The sequence below is a fragment of the Oryza sativa genome, chromosome 12 (genome assembly GCF_034140825.1).
Source record: "Oryza sativa Japonica Group chromosome 12, ASM3414082v1".
In the NCBI taxonomy this organism is placed as follows: domain Eukaryota; kingdom Viridiplantae; phylum Streptophyta; class Magnoliopsida; order Poales; family Poaceae; genus Oryza; species Oryza sativa.
Window position 1 is genome coordinate 1315060 of NC_089046.1, and position 16806 is coordinate 1331865.

At 41.9% G+C, this 16806-nt stretch overlaps 3 protein-coding genes across 3 annotated transcripts; 1 reads left to right on the top strand and 2 right to left on the bottom strand.

Annotated features, from left to right (window-relative positions):
• Nucleotides 1-1947: 1947 nt before the first annotated feature.
• On the bottom strand, nucleotides 1948-10206 carry LOC4351389 (UPF0400 protein C337.03). The gene is made up of 8 exons (XM_015764491.2): nucleotides 10052-10206; nucleotides 9729-9970; nucleotides 6414-6661; nucleotides 6130-6303; nucleotides 5860-6016; nucleotides 4463-4602; nucleotides 4331-4366; nucleotides 1948-3304 (listed from the first exon to the last, which is right to left on the bottom strand). Exons 2-8 carry the CDS (start codon nucleotides 9856-9858, stop codon nucleotides 2432-2434), a joined length of 1758 nt encoding a protein of 585 aa, XP_015619977.1. The 5' UTR covers nucleotides 9859-9970; nucleotides 10052-10206; the 3' UTR covers nucleotides 1948-2431.
• A 1282-nt stretch (nucleotides 10207-11488) lies between these two features.
• Nucleotides 11489-12674, bottom strand: LOC107278415 (uncharacterized). Its single transcript, XM_015763560.3, has 2 exons — nucleotides 12118-12674; nucleotides 11489-12011 (listed from the first exon to the last, which is right to left on the bottom strand). Exons 1-2 carry the CDS (start codon nucleotides 12553-12555, stop codon nucleotides 11607-11609), a joined length of 843 nt encoding a protein of 280 aa, XP_015619046.1. The 5' UTR covers nucleotides 12556-12674; the 3' UTR covers nucleotides 11489-11606.
• Nucleotides 12675-14244: 1570 nt separating this feature from the next.
• LOC4351390 (uncharacterized) lies at nucleotides 14245-16426 on the top strand. The gene is made up of 6 exons (XM_015763590.3): nucleotides 14245-14523; nucleotides 14865-15061; nucleotides 15141-15221; nucleotides 15348-15581; nucleotides 15694-15771; nucleotides 15844-16426. Exons 1-6 carry the CDS (start codon nucleotides 14406-14408, stop codon nucleotides 16144-16146), a joined length of 1011 nt encoding a protein of 336 aa, XP_015619076.1. The 5' UTR covers nucleotides 14245-14405; the 3' UTR covers nucleotides 16147-16426.
• The last annotated feature ends 380 nt before the right edge of the window (nucleotides 16427-16806 follow it).

The following is a 16806-nucleotide window of genomic DNA, read 5'->3' on the forward strand; positions in this document are numbered from 1 at the left end:
ACTATCCAAAATCAAAATTCAAAGAGGAAGGAAGGAAGGAAGGAATTCTGAATTTCTGATGTTTTTGTTAGGCTTGCCCGGGTCTAAAAACTTGATTCTGAAACTGTGGACAGTGCTATCTGTGTACGATATGTTTGTAGCCGATCGGCCGTACTCTCCACGACGAAGTTAGCTGCTATGCTAGCCGATCTGAATCTGAAGCATGCATCATTATTGAGATTCTTATACATCCTGAATGTACTCTTGAAAAAAATGAATGTCCGATCTGCTCACATGACCGAACGTATTGTATTTGGTTGTTTGTATACGGCCGGCCTGACTGCAACTCTGCAAGAGATGCTATTAGTCAAATAGAAGCATCTCTCACATGGTCGGCACTCACGCATATATCCCTAGAAAGAATTATGGATCATATGCTTAATGTGAAGCATTTTAATGGATTAGATCATCTGAGACGCTCAAGGAAAAGGAGATTTTTCAGTCAAAGAGAAACAGCACTATTATTAGCTTGTCAATTTGAGGTCTGCAAAACAAAACTGAGGTCTCAGGGTGGCATGTTCCAGACCCACTTGATGCATGGCTCCTGTCTTCTTAACAAAATATTCCACAGAAGCTAAAATTTACAGGGAAATGTGTGGCATGTTCTCTGCATGTTCCCAAGTAGTGGATGCAGCGTGCCTGCACATTGCATCTGCATGTTACTACTACAAACAAGCTAGTCTGTGTAACACAAGTTACAAGAACAATATATATAAGCCAGCATTGCTCCCCCTTGATGCCCAACTGCCATACACGCACACAGTACTGCAACTACCACCACATCACAGTTGATCAACAAAGCATCATCACCATGAAGAAGAAGGCTTTGCACCGCATGTTCGCTGCCATCTTCTTGCTCCATATTCTCCTCGCTGTAACTGCTGCTGCATCACCAAAGACCAGCACCGGCTTGTTGCGTGACGGCAACAACAATGCAGTAGCTGCTGTTGCTGCTAGGAGTAGCAGGAGATTGCTGCTGCAGCAACAGCAGCCCAGGGCAGCGGCGCCGACGGCGGCAATGGCTACCAACACCTTCCGAGTCAATGGCGTTCATCAGGCGAACGGCGAGCCCAAGGTGGAGTTCGACGCCAGCATGAAGCACAACCCCGGGACCAACTTCAATCCCAGGCACAATTAGAAGCATCCGGCCCGGCTACCTTCTGCTTCTTTCTGGATTCTGCTCTACATTTTTAGTTAGCAAAAGTTTTGCAGATGAGTTTTATCAACTTGTAGATAGTTTTAACCCAGCTTTCTTTAGTACAATTAAGATCGTGTCGCTAGTTTTATCATTAGTTCCACTACACTGCTAGCTTAGTAGCTTGTAGCTTAATCAGCTGGATGACTCACGTTCTGGCCGTTAGGTAAGCTAGCTTAATCAGTTAATCTGCTGTATCCTTCAATTCACCGAGAAGAAGCAATTGGAGAATTAACAGCAATTTATTGTCCGTCGTTCAAATCAGTATGTGAATGATACTTGTGGGCTCTTTTCGGCTTCCTTTTTCTCCCCATCTGTTTCACAGGCTAATGGGCTATTTCCTGTGACCATGCTGCCTAGACTGGAACAAGAATCAACAGAAACAGCAGTCTGTAACTCTGTATTCCTGATCCACAATTGCTCAGGATGCCCATATCAAAGACTCAAAGTTGTGTGTTCATATACCTGAAGCACCCAGCAAATATATGTTCCAACTGGCTTACTTTTACTTTGTTAAGCTAGGAGATTTTTTTTTTTCAGGATTTCTGAACAAACAATAATCTTGCCACAGAGGACATGGTGTACTTGTATTCACAATGCAGGGTACAGACTTCACCTCCCCTGAATTATCCACTCTGAGTCTGAGCTAACAACGCAGCCACATCCTCAGAATGAATGAAGGAAAGGAAAACAGCAAACTTGCATAGCAATCATTTTGAATAAAAAATTAAGTAAACAAATAAACTTGAATATGACAAATATTTGCAGTTCACAACTTCAAGTAAGGATCTATGGATATATGGCTTCTCTAGCAAACTAACAGAGCCACAGGTAAGTTCTACCATTGAGGAGCCCAAAAAAGTTCTTTCACTTGGGCACCTCTTTAAGTAACAAATGTAATGCCGACATTTGTTTGCCTCAGGACTAACAATAAGATCTGGCTATGCAAACAAAAGTAAAGTCTAACTAACTTCACATAATCAAGAAGAGTTGAACAAACTCCTCAGACCAAAAGGAACAGTTGTACATCACATAAGCCGCAAGCCTATCCTACAAATCCTCCCAATTCATAAGCATTAATCCTGCTTCACGATGCAGGACTCGCCAACTATCAGATCAATCCTCAGGGATTATTGTTTAATATACAAAGTTAGCACAAGGTGCTTCCTTTATAGCCCAACAATTGTTGTAGAATCATCATTGCCGTTGGGCAGATGGAGATTGCTGAACCTGCACTGGTGGGAAGAACCCAGCACCTGGTGGTTGAAAAAATCCAGTCGAGGTCGGCGATTGCTGTGGTGCCTGTGGAGACTGCTGCTGCTGGGGCTGGCTCTGGTTCTGAGATTGTGTAGGCAGAGGCAGAGGTGGAGGCACACTTAGTCTTGGAAAACCTGCTGACATAATGTTGGGCAATGGGGGTGGAGGTGGCGCAGAGCCACTCACCATCCCAAAAGGTCCCATTCCAAACATTCCTCCAGTATTTTGAACAAATTGTGGCATAAGTGGTAATGGAGGTGGAGGTGGTGGAAATGAACCAGCTGCTTGGTTTGCTTGGGTTGGTGGCTGTGTGCCTCCAAGAGCAGCTGTTGCTCCAATCTGTGGTTGCACCTGCGGCAGTTGCCCAAAGAATGGGGGAGCACTCATGTCACTAGCATGAATGGGGTTGTCAAGCCTAGGCTTCTTATTGCTCTCAAAGCCTGGAGGTCCTGCAGAAAGATCTCCAGAAGTCGAACCACTATTCCTTGCTTGTTCAGCAGCAAGGGAAGAGAAAATGGAGGAGAGCACCTTCTCAGGAGCTGACAAAGATGCAAGCTTATCTGCCATAGCTGCTGCAGTTTTTTTGGGCTCATCACCAACAGCACTGGATGTGGCAGGAAGTGAGGTTGCTGGATGCAGTGGTTGAAACTGGGGAAATATCGGCATTGCTGCTGAATTCTGCATCATGGCAGCTGTTTGTCCTGGTGGAAGTGTAACCATCAGTGGACTAGAACTAGATCCTGCACCATTGTTCAAGGCACTACCAAGTCGTTGTTTTAGTTGCATGGCATGTTCAGCCTTTGCTCGAGCCACCTGTTAATTAAATCAGGGTTAGCCAAAAATCAATCTAAATAATTTCTTGAGTAGCTGCTAAACCACCCCTTCAGTGGCAGGAAAGATGCTGTGGTTTTAACTGAGATGGTAGATAGCAATGTTAACAAAAGCCAGCGGAGATGGATACTACATAGGGAACAGAAATATGTGATTGGAAATTTCTAACTTAAGATGCAATGACACATGTTTGCACCATGGAGTTAGCAGGTTAGCTACATAGAACCTAGGTTACAATTAATAACAATGCATGCGCATGGGTATATCACTGCAGGCATATCTTTATATTAGCTCGTGCAAGGGCCACCTTAACCGTATAGCTTATGCTGTAGAGATAGTCAGACCTCCCAATGTGCTGGACCTAATTCTCTTGAAACAGATAAAGAGAGAAATGTCATATATAAGCAAACATAAGTTGGAATTGAGAAGCAGTCTAACAAGTAGGAAATGACATGTTGCCTTGTTATCCAGAGTAGGCCTCAGGGTTGCCATGGTAACTTTTAAGAGGCAGGTTTGTGCTTGAAGCAGGATACTAGATGAGCCAGACATCATCTGTGCTGCCCAAGCTGACCATGGTTAGTCTACTACTTCCATCATAGAGCTGAATTGTACAGCAGATTCAGCAACTATCCAGTTTAGAGGCTTCTCTTCGTGTCAGAGCATACAATGTGCATCTTATGTGTTCTCATTTTTGCTTTTGTATTTCCTAGCTCTACTCATCCTGAACATGTGTGATATAAATTCATGAATGAATGTCGTTGACAAAGCAAAACTCTGGTTGTGCTCACATGCCATGGACTCATGGGGTCTTAGGCTAGGCATCAAGAATAGAGTCTAGCTCAAAGCAAATACAAAAGCATATGGATCCATGAAAATGCTCAGCATAATTTTGACCCTAACTTTCCATTATAATTGAGTAATAACAGACATGGCATAAGAAATAGAATGATCTAACATGTGATTCTGCAGTGAAAGATGAAGTAATATGCATAAAAAAATAATCCTTACAAGCAACTGATTGCGAAGAAGCTCTGACTTTGCTTCCTGTTATAAAGAAAGAAAAAACATAAAGCTTTATGACTGTAATAGTATGCCGTCAAGGTAGAACATTTGGAAGAAAATATAAAAGGTGCTCAAGACCTGTTCGCCGAGGGCTTTTCTTAGTTTATTGATTAGGGTTATTCTAGCCATGTTGACACTTTCAAGTTGCTCAATGCACTGCTTAAGGACTGTTTCCTGCCCTTGAAGGTCAGAAATCAACGATGATCCTTGCTGAATACCTATGAAATAAAAAAGGAGTAAGGTGCGCATGTTTTGATCAAGAATCGAAGTGAAAGGCTGAAAGCATTATAGTGTCAAAGCATCATTTCTTCATATCTGGTCTCCAACTTTGTAAATACAGAAAGTCAGGGTACAGGTTTCCGATTAGAGTGAAATGCATGGTCGGTCCTTAAAATTGAGCAGTGGTGTCACTTGGGTCCGTAAACTTGAAAATTGCGCGTTTAGGTCCATGATCTTGGTTTAATGAAGCACACCAGGTCCAAACCTTGTTTGACCAGGGCTGACCGACGATGTGGCGCCCCACGTAGGCAACAATTTTGCATCCAGCCTCATCCACAGCACGGAGTGGCGGTAAAATTGCATTTAGCTCCTGCGAGGGAGGAGGGATTTGGGGATTTTGGGGGGTTTCGGGGTGGTACTGTGGCTGAAAGGGGCTAACTACAATTTTACCACCACGCTGTCCTGCAAAAGGGGGGCGGATGCAAAATTGTTGCCTATGTGGAGCGCCACGTCGGCAGTCAGCCCCCAGTCAAATGAGGTTCAGACCTACTGTGGTTCGTTATCATGGACGTAAATGTGCAATTTTCAAGTTTACGGACCTAAGTAATACCAACGCTCTAGTTTAAAGACCCGCCATGTATTTTACTCTTTCAGATCATTAGAGCTAGGAGCATTTTTAATAGGAAACTTTGCACTACAGTATTTTTTACTCTGTAACTCATTAAAATATTTAGTCAAATTTGAAGTCAGCAATTGTCAATAATCATGGCCTACAGGCCTAGTGTGCACTATAAAGGACTCAAGGAACTATCACAATGTAAAATAATTAAGCTGCTGGATGTGCTCCACAGAATAAGGATATGTATGCTAGACCACCACCTATGAAAACAAATGCCAGAAAATTGATTTTCTTCCCTTTATATGCCAATGCATGCTACAATCACATCATTATAGTTTTTTTAACATAATTATAAAATTATGTACAGCAATTTTCTTTGTCAACATGCTAGATCATATTTATGTATTTGAGATGTTTGTTTAGTCTAGAATTTACATGGCAGATCAACAAAAAACCGGAAATACTATGTAAATTCCTTTTTTCTCAAGTCAAGTACATGATGGAACTAGAAGTAAAATAGCGCTGGAACAATCATGATGCAATACAGGCCAAGGTATCAGAATGCATTAAGTGCCAATCTTTCGACGGTACATATCCATAACATAACAGACCTATTGAAGTGAGAAAAATGCTTTACCTTGAGTACAAGCATCATCTACATCTTTATCCATCCTATCCAAAACACTAACAGCATTATTGCATTTGTTTAAAGCTGTGTCTTCATCAAAATGTTGATCAAGCACTGACTGATATGCTGTTACAATCTTTTCTGGCATCCCGCCAACAGTAAGTTTCTACATCAAAAGACAAAACAACAAAAATATCTCTATCAAATTCATGACAATATACTGCATCCATCCTTAGCACAAGAAAATATTTTTTAGCAGGTCAAGATCTGGCAACTTACTCTTGTTACTGTACCAGAATCTTTCCGCGCAGCTTTGGAAACTGAAGAGGGGTTAGGGCTTGGATTTGAGCTATTGACATTGTTACCCATTGTATGAGTGCTACCACCAAGAATGTCATTTTTCAGACTTTCAATACGGGTTCCAAAGACCTTCCGCTCATCCCAAATATCTATCTGTAATTTTAAAAATAAAGTTTTTTTTTTACTTTTTGGGCTATGGCCTTGTGATAGAGAAAATGAAGTAAATAGACTTTTCCAATGTAACGGAATTAAGAATAACTTACTAATCTTCCAACTACTTTCTTTCCATCTTCTCCCCCATTGACATAAAAGTCTTTCAATAATCCAGGAAGAACCCTCCAAAATTCATTCACAAACTCCCCTCCCTTGCGTTTACTATTTTGCAGGATATCATTTGACAGGTACAGGAATGATACTTTCTTATCCTTATTTGCACTGTTATACTGCTTCTCCCATGTATCAACAACCTTTCTGGCTCTCTTTCGGTGAAAAATGCACCAATTTGAAAGTGCTGCTTAAGAATTAAGGAATAAAAAAGGCATGCTATTGTAATCTAGATGCTATTGTTAAAAATATGCTGTGGGAATTTGGTATCATGACTGTGTAAATGATTTTTACGGCATTGACATCAAACACAGGAAAGCAAGTGGTAAGACTCGTTCAGAAGATATTACATAGGGATTCGAGTTGCTAATATGTAAGCAAACGGACATGACACAACCATCACATAATCCCCCACCCCCTTTGTAGCGTGAATTTATGGATGCAAATGGATAAATGCTATATATATCCTTCTTCAAATGCCAAAAATTTGCAATTTGCGACTTGTTTTTTTTACAACCATAGGGAATCTGTTATTTGTTTAATTGATGACAGTATATGATAAGCCCTGACCTAACTGCTTAACTGATTTAGAAATGAAGATAAATGGTCATAAAAGAATCGAAAAGGTTGTTTATTCATTTGCCAGTACTACCTCCGTTCAAGAATATAAGAAATTTTAGGGTTGGACACGGTTATTAAGAAAGTAGGTAGAATTAAATGGAGGAAGATTGTGATTGGATGAGAAGTGGAACTAGGTGGGAAAATTGAATGGATGATTGTGATTGGTTGGAAAGAGAATGTTAGTGAAGAAGTTGTTATATTTAATCATTCCTTTGTAATTTTGTATTTTCTCCCTCTCTTCCTTTTGTAAATCTTTTCTTATTAATTATTTAATATAGCGCAGTAGGAGCCCCTCCTGCTGTTCCACGTCAAAAAAAAAAAAGAAGTTGTTGTATTTTGGGACAAATTCTGAAGGCTAGAAATTGTTATATTTTGGGACGGATGGAGTACAACATTAGTGCAACCAAATATTACCACATTGTATTTCGAACATAGATTAATGGATACCATCGTAAAAAGCAGTTCCACAAAGATTGTACAAGAAGCCATCAAGAGACCAAAAAAAGTAGAACTAGCATATCAGTACCCTGATAGCAGCAACCAAAAGGAAACAAAGTATGTGATATATGATTGATTCTACCCATTAGTTTGTAAATTGAACAGGAAAACAGCTATATTCAAATCCACAAGAGAACACTACTACAATGTGATACAAACCTAACGCTCCTTATCATTACTCCCTCTGTTTCATATTATAAGTCGTTTGACTTTTTTCTTAGTTAAACTTCTTTATATTTGACCAAATTTATAGTAAAAATGAGCAACATTGAAAACACCTAACTAGTTTAATTAAATTTAACATTGAGTATATTGAGTATATTTTCATAATTTGTTGTTTTGTATTAAAAATGTTAGTATATTTTTTTATAAACTTGGTCAAATTTAAAGAAGTTTGACTAAGAAAAAAAGTCAAATGACTTATAATATGAAATGGAGGGAGTATTAGTCAATTTCAAAATATAATCATCCTCAAAAGACATAGAAAAACATAATTTTTCACAACAAACAAAAAATTATTACACATCAAACAGAAGAATAGAAGATATTACTAATTGTAACACAACAGCTTAACAAATCGTGCCATTATTTGTCATTTTTCAAAAGATAATCATCCTCAAAAGACAGTGAAAACTTATTTTCCCAAGAAACAAAAACAAAAGGAAAGCATGTATTGATAGTAAGAACACATCAAGCCAAAATTGTAATATAAATTTGATTGCCAATAGCCCAATACACCGTAATGCTGATAAGAACTACAAATATTTTAGCGAGGTTAATTTATATATACAGCTATAATTGAAAATAATATAGGAAAATATGCCCAAAAGAATGATCCAGAAGCTAGAGAAAAAATGGCCACACTAAGTTATATTTGTATCATCGTACACATCAATAAGTATTGATAAGTAAAACATTAGATGCAGTCTAACTCTAGCAGCAATAAGCACAGCTAGGAACAGGTGAAGGTGAATATTAACCAAACAAACAGTGCAAGAGCCAATATATGGAACGCCAAGGAGATAAGCTGTGTCAGTTGTACTAATCCACATTGCAATTTAGGGTTCTATTCAACTTGAACAGTAAATCAATCAAAACTACCAGACAGATAATATAAGCAACCAAAGTAAGTACTATCCTAATAGCACTAGCATACCACTACGCTAATAGCACCAACCAAAAGGAACCAAAGTATGTGGCAATATGATCAGTTATGCTCATTAATTTGCAAATTGAACAGGTAAAATATTCCATTCTAATGTACAAGAAACCTGTATAAGTACTAAGTAGACCACCTAGAAAATATTAGTAAAATGTAACACAAAGCCTGAATGTTCCTTATCATCATTTTTCGGTTTCTAGACACAGTCATCCTCAATAGGCATTGAAAAACATTGTATTTCTCAATAAACAAAAGATCATTACATATCAAACAGAAAGATACTACTCCATCAAAAAAAACGAATTCCAAGCTACGAACCTGGACACACAGGTGTCCAGGTTCGTAGGTAGGATTGGTCTTTTTTTTAGGACAGAGGGGGTACTATTCACATAATACCTAACAGTTCATGCCATTACTTGTCATTTTTGTAAAGATAATCATCCTCAAAGGATGGTGAAAAACATATTTTCCCAAGAAACAAAAAAGAATGGAAAGCATGTATACAGTAAGAATGCATCAAACAGAAATTATTATACAAATTTTCATTGCTGATACACCATAATGCTGATAAGAAATCCAAATCTTGTAGCCATGCACATCTATATACACTTATACAGCTATAACTCAAAACAGTATATCAAAATATGCCCAAAAGAATGATCCGGAAGCTACAGAAACAATTGCCACACTAAGTTATATCCATATGCATCAATACATAAACCACGAGATGCTGTCTAACAGTAATAAGCACAGTTAGGAACATAAGAAGGTGAATACTAACCAAACAAACAGCGCAAGAACCAATATATGGAACGGCAAGGAGATATCCTAGGTCAGTTGTACTAATCCACATTGCAATTTAGGGTTCTATTCATCTGGAACAGTAAATCAATCAAAACCACGAGACAGATAAGGTACGAGCGCTACCAAATTTGCAAGCGCACAAGAAATAAACAACCGGAAGAAAGGATACTCTGGATCCTAGTCGCCGTGTTGTTGAGCTTGTTAAGCTTCTCAACAAACGCCTGCTCGCTGAACGAGCCAGAGCCGCCGCCGCCGCCGCCGATAGTTTCCGCCTTTGCCTCCGCCTTGGTGTCCGCCATCACGAAGGCGAAGGCTCCACCACCGAACTCCTCCCCCTCGCGAACAAGCTAATCCCCCGAAGAAACTTGTACTTCTTGGCCGGCCAAGATCGAACCAATCCTAAATCCCCCCCTAAAAAAGGCGAGAAAATCAGGAATTTGGAGGCGAGAGATTGAAGCTTGGGGAGGTTTTGGGAGGGAGAGTGACGCGTACCCCGGTGGCGAGCTCGTCAGCTTGAATTCGCCGCCGGTGAACGACGGGAAGGGGGCGGCGAGGCCGGGGTGGGCGGGGAAGGGGAGGACGAGAGGGTTTGGTTTTTTTTTCCCCTTTCCGTGCTGCGTGTGTTCGCTGCAACCTGCAAGCCTCTTGGGTTCAACAAGCAAGGGTGAGGGTTTTTCACATCAGAACATGAGAGGGTGAAAAAAAACTGAAGATAATGTTATTGGATTGGAATTTTATCAAAGATAGCTATAAAAATAAATTAAATATATAATACTATTGGTTTTATTCATGTGAGATTTGAAAACGTGTATACAAATATGCTATACTTTTTTCTATTAATATACATACGTTAAAACGTGTTATTTGTTTAGCGTACAATGCGGGCTATATTAAATATAGCCATAACATTTATCGCTTGAATTATACATATCGCTTTTGGTGATATCCTTACACATTTAATGTTATGATAAGCCTCGTTCATTTATTTTTTCCAAATAATACTCGCTACATCCCTCCGTTCCAAAATATAAGGTATTTGGGCTGGATCGGACACATTCTAATACTATAAATCTGAATTTAAGATTCATAGTCATAGAATGTATCACATCCAATCAAAATCCTTTATATGTTGGGACGGAGAGAATATATTTTAGCAACATATTAGGTTGCACTTTAGCCCTAATGCTTATGTATAATCACATCCAATCTCTCCCTCAGTAATGATGTAACTTGCACGTAAATAGGAGAGATCGTCCTCATGAGGTTGTTGATGTGCCACAAAGAGAGTTTGAATAGTCCAAAGTGTAACAAAACAAAAAAAATAGATGATCCAAAGTGAAAAAAAAATCAGATAAAAGTGCTCCAAAGTGAAACTTCGATAACATAGGGGACTAAAGTGAAATTCACTCAATAAAACCATGATCACATAACATGTGCATTAAAAAATATCTTTACACTTTTTACAAATATTATAATCAAATGTATTAGTAAAATGGACGATATACTCGTAGCTAGAATAGTATGAAACATTTTACCCCGAAACATGGAGGGCATGAAAATAAATTGTAAAATTTAGGATTTTGTGTTACAGATGGCTCAAGACCTCACGTTTTATGAAATTTACTCATTTTATAATTTGAGGTACTTTAAATATAACATATTTCTACTATGTTTTTAAGATGGATGGTCAACCGTTATGCTAAGTGTAATATCATCGTATATTAAGAGGATGTACATAAAAAATTAAAGGGAAAGAAAAGGGAAACCAATGGTACTACAGTCCATTTAACTCCATTCCTCATTTCCCAAGTACAGAAAACTACAATTTGGTACCAAGCGGATCCGAAGAGATAAACTTTTTATCTACTACTACCGTTTTATAATATAAGTCATTCTAGCATTTTCCACATTCATATTCATGTTAATGAATTTAGACATATATATCTATCTAGATTTATTAATATCAATGTGAATATAAAAAATGCTAGAATGACTTACATTGTGAAATGGAGGAAGTAGATAGATACAGAAAAGAAAAAAAAAGAAACTAAATATACTCGCTTGTACATTGAAGCGCTGCTAGATGTTGCTCCGTAGCGCTCAATGTGGGGAGCTTCACCCTGACGAGTCGTGAAGAAGCAGAGAAGATTATGGTTGGAACGCCATCTCCATCTCCATCTGCACCAGTTGCTGTTTCAAGGCGGTACAGCTTCTGGCCAGCGGCGAAGTTGCCAAGCAGCTGGTAGGAGGTCGCGGAGCCATCCATGGTGAGGCAGAGATCGTCGGTGCACGCCGCGAGCTCCTTTTGTGTGCGGTAGATGAAGTTGAGCGCCGCGGCGACCTCCTCCTCGAAGCGGGAGAAGGGGCTCGTGGTGTCGTCGTCGTCGTCGAGGCGCAGCTTGCGGAGCTTGCAGAGGCCTTCCCCGAGCTCCATCATGGCGCCACGGTGGTTCTGTGTTTGTGCACGATCATGTCTAATCACGAATTTTACAGAAGTGTTTACTGATTACTATGCATAGTTAAATGTGGAAATAATGAGACGATGAAAATATATATACTTGGTTGAAGAGGTGGTGGAAGGCGACGGCGCACTGGAGGATGGCGTGGAGCAGCGTCCGGGTGGGCTCCTCGGCGGTGTACCAGAGCTCCTCCACCACGTCGTGGCACGCGTGGAACTCGCCGCCGTTGAACAGCGCCACCGCCGCGTCGAAGCTCCCACCTATGACTTCCGACTCCTCCTCCTCATCTCCTTCTTCATCGGCATAGTTCTCGTAGAAGTCGTAGTCACCCCGCGCTGTGAGGAGGCGGCGGCGGCAGCGGAGGTCACGACGAGAGGAGGATCGGCGCTGCGGGTGGTGGAGCGGTGGCTGTGGGCGGAGCAAGAGGCCGCCCGCCGGCAACAGTATCCGCGGTGCGGTGGGCGTGCGCTGCTGCGGCAGTAGCCGGGCGGCGTGCAGCGAAGCGGCGGAGCGGCAGGGCGCCAGCGCCGGCGCCATAGGAATTCAACGGAGATTGCTCTGCTTTTGTCCGGTGAACGAATCGCGCGCGTGTGATGTAGTAGCGTAGGAGGACGTGTGGACTCAACCAGAGGTGAGCCGTTGAGACACTCGTGCATGCAGAACCAATCAATGGAGTGAGTCAAAGTGTCAAACCCACAAAAATATCTAACTACAGGCCCAATAAGCAACAGCCCATCTGGCCTAGCCAGTTTTCCCAGCGTTTCGGGTTTGGAATAAGTCTATTCTAAACCCTCCTGTCGGGCAATTTAATTGACGTCCCTAAACCACGGAACCCGAAATCTTTCTCCCTAAACTATACGAAACCATTTGAATCAAATCCTATAACAATATGGAGGATTGTTTTAGCTTATGTGGCACCCTAGTCAAAAAAAAAAAGTAGAACCCACATGCAAGTGGCCTTCAACCTCCACACATCCCTCAATTCCCTATCCGTCCACCTCTTCCCTCTCTTCACCAGAGCGCACTGCCAGGGAGAGAGGGTGATGGCTGGTGCACCCGTCCGTGGAGGCGGCAGCAACGGTGGGAAGGAAATTGGCGATGAGGGCCGGCCTTTGATGGGCGACCGGTGGGCAGTCACGCCGAGCGTGAAGCCCTTCCTTGCCTCCTCCAACGCCGACGAAGAGGGAGATGGCGTTGTGGTGACAACACCAACGATGGTGGATCTGCCTCCTCGCCCACCCATGTCTTAGCTTCCATTTTCCCGCACTATCAGAGCTCGGGCCGTCTCCGCCGCTAGAGAGATAGAAAGATAGAGGTAGGAGAGACCCTTGCCTCATGCAACATTGCTGAACAAGGAGATGGCGGCGGCGGTAGCGACGGCGACGAGATGATGGCGGATCCACCTCCCTGCCCACCCACATCTTGCTTCCGTCTCCCTGTGCTGCAGGGAGCTCAGTCAAATGTACGCACGTGCTAGGGGAAGCGTGTACGGTCCACTCTCGCTGCACTCGATGGCCTCAACCTCGATCTCCGCCCTCAATACCCCCACTTCCTCACTGTGTGTACCCCTGGGACATTGAGAGCACCACGACACGGTGAGTTCAAGGGAAAAGTAAGATGCCACACACCATAGTCTGCTTCACTGTCAACTCTCTGTCTATTGGCCTACCTCCACCACCACCGTTACCATGAAACCAAGAGCTATATCGCTCGTTGACCTCCTAGATGATATCGTCGTCGACATCCTCACCCGGTTCCCCGACCACTTATGCCTGTGCCGCGCCATGTGCAGATCCTAGCGCACCCTCATCTCCAAGTTGTGCTGATAAGTGGGTCTGGATATTTGCCATATAAGCGAAAACAAAGGAAAAAAAAGGTCTATACTGTTATGGGATGTAAGTTATATAGTTTAGGGGTAAAGATTTATGGGTATGGGAATAAGGGATGCCAATCAACTTGACGTAAAGTTAAGGGATGGTTGGACTTATTTCTTTCGCGTTTTCCTTGGGTTTGACAATGGGCTACATTGCAAATACTCGGGCCGACCCACCCAACAAGATCTGCCGGTAATATACATGGGCTTAATTCTCACCAACAGCGACGGGTGGGCTCGATTTCGTGGGCCTTGTATTTGGCCCGCACACACCAACCTGTCCTGTCCTGCCGTCCTGCGCCGCTGCGCTGCCAATCTCTTCTTCTCTTCCCGCGTCTCCTTCGCCTCTTCCCGCCAATCGCCAAATTTCCCCCATCTCACCTCGCTCCGTAGCCTTCTATCCCAAAACTTCCTTCTGCTCTTGCTAGGCTAGGGTTTCTTCCTTCCTCTACCTCTCATCCACAGATTACGAGATCGATCCAGCAGCAGGGGCAAGTCAGTCGAGTGGAGAGCGATGGCGCCGCTCTCGTGGCGCCACCACACGCTGTTGCAGGCGCTGCTCTCCCGCGGGCCCCTCTCGGAGCGCGACTTCCACGCCCTCTTCTCCGCCATCTCCGGCGGCAAGAACCCCGGTATATGCTTCTGCCTGCTCCGCTTGCTACTCTCATCTTTCTCCTGCTGTTCGCCAGCGCTTGTCTCATTACTCGTAGCACAGGTGTTCGACGTAATGCCCCTTTAGGAATTACTATCATCTCAAATGGAAACAATCTTAGTTTGTCCCAATCTTCTCTCAGTTTCAGATAATTTCTGCTTCATTTCACCATTGACGCCTGGTTTTATTACCTAATATTGTTCACAAATCATAAAAATACTATGCGTGATTTTATATAATTTCCGGCCTAAGGGGTGTTAATATTCCCATAATTGAACAAAATGGTTTGCGACCATTCATGTTCTGTATCACTGCTTGCAGCCACTCATCGGCATCTGTTCAATGATACACTCCTCAAGATCAACAAGGAGCTCGCATACTTGCAGTTTGAGTTAAGAGCAGGCATAAACCAGTATGATGGTACTGTGTATTATGGAGTGGTCAATAACATTGCTGATGAAGAGTCAAAGCTTGGATCAAAGTTTTCTGTGCCACAGATTGCATTCTACAAGGGATTGGTATGCAATCACTTTGCCTTTTTTTTGGTTAATCCAGCTCAATCTAGTATTCGCTATATTCATGTAATTGTACTGGCAGTTGGAAGCAATAGTTCATGAAGCTGGAAATGATGGGAGCATAACAAATATCGATGCTCTTAACACACGGATTGAGAACCAGGTATCTCGTACTAGTAATACCCAGTCACTATGAGAGCTTTTGTTTCTGTTTAAGCAAATGTTTTATATTTGTATTGTTGCAAACTTTTATGGTAGTGTGACGAATTATTTGGTGTTCTGCTCCCAGGTTGTAATTGCAGACGCTTCACAGGGCAGTCAATCCCGTCTGCCTACTTCCATTACCAACTTCTCATTGTCCCAAAAGGAGAAAACTCTTAATGAACTCATACAGGATCGTTGGCTGTCATACACTCCCACAGGAAAGATTGGTCTTGGCATACGATCATTTCTTGATCTCCGAAGTTGGTTACGTAGTAATGATATCCCATCATGTGAGGTCTGCAATGAAGCTTGCATAAAGGTGCAGATATGTGATTACGAATTACGATTCTACATTTGCATTTATCTTGTTACCCATGGTCATATACTCCACTAATGTCATTCCCTGTATTTCTATTACTTATTTAAAACAGGCATCATCTTGTCCTAATGAGGGATGCAATGTAAGGATTCACGTGTACTGTTTGAAGAAGAAATTTTCTCAGAGAAAGGTAGTTACCTATTTTTAATTCCACTTTACACATATGAACAGGAGTGGCTTTCTAAATTGTTTGTGTATGTAGGCCTCGAGAGCTTGTGGTTGTGGTACTGAATGGCCTCGGTTGGAGGGTGAAGATGACGGTGCTGAGGATGTTAACGAACCTGAGGAAGATCAGGTCCCATCAGCCAACCAGCATTCGAGGACTAGACGCAGAGGAGTCAAATCTGAACTGGTGGAAGAAAATGAAAGAGCAGGCCCATCAGCGAGGATGACAAGGAGGAGTTTGAGAAGCTCTAAAGCGGAAGCAGTTGAGGCTGCTCAAGAGGTGCCATCTGCAGCAGGACCTTCGCAGTCAACCAGGGCATCTAAGAGAAGAAAGAACTAATGAGATTGATTTGTGCTTGCTAGTGATATATCCAGGTTCCTTTTGTCATGTACAGACAGTAGCAGTAGGTAATCCTTTTGAAGTGGCAGGCAAAATTGCAACTTCTAGTTGGAGAGGAATATATAGCTTTAGGATGCTCTTGTTACTAACTCTTAGAACGTATTAGAAGCTTAATGCTTTCATTTGGCAAAGCAAGCCTGCTTGTGACAGCCCAGTTAACTGTTTGAATAGCTCTCTTGCTTGGTGATGCTAGTTTCATGCATGCTGTTTTTATCCTCTATGTTGCTTGTTTCTTTCGGCCCCATCTTTTCGGTTATGCTTATGCTTATCAGCCAAAAATTGAATTTTCAACCTTAAATTTGGAGTTGATTTTGGGGTTTTTCTCATCAAAGTTTATTTTTCAGCATTTGCTTTTAGATCAGAACACATATATAAAAGTTTTATTCACAAATTATTTTTCGTTTGCAAATATGCCGTTTCGCTTATTGGGGACTTTTGTGTCTCTTATTAAAAGGGACAATTTAAAGCTCAGCACAGCCAGCATTGTGTGGTTGCTGACTGGTATAAACACTGAATGGAAGGTTGCCTAGGAGTCAGGAGGAAAACCCAAAAATAGAGAAAAAAAACAGAGTGGATCCGGCAAAAAAGAGAAAAAACTGA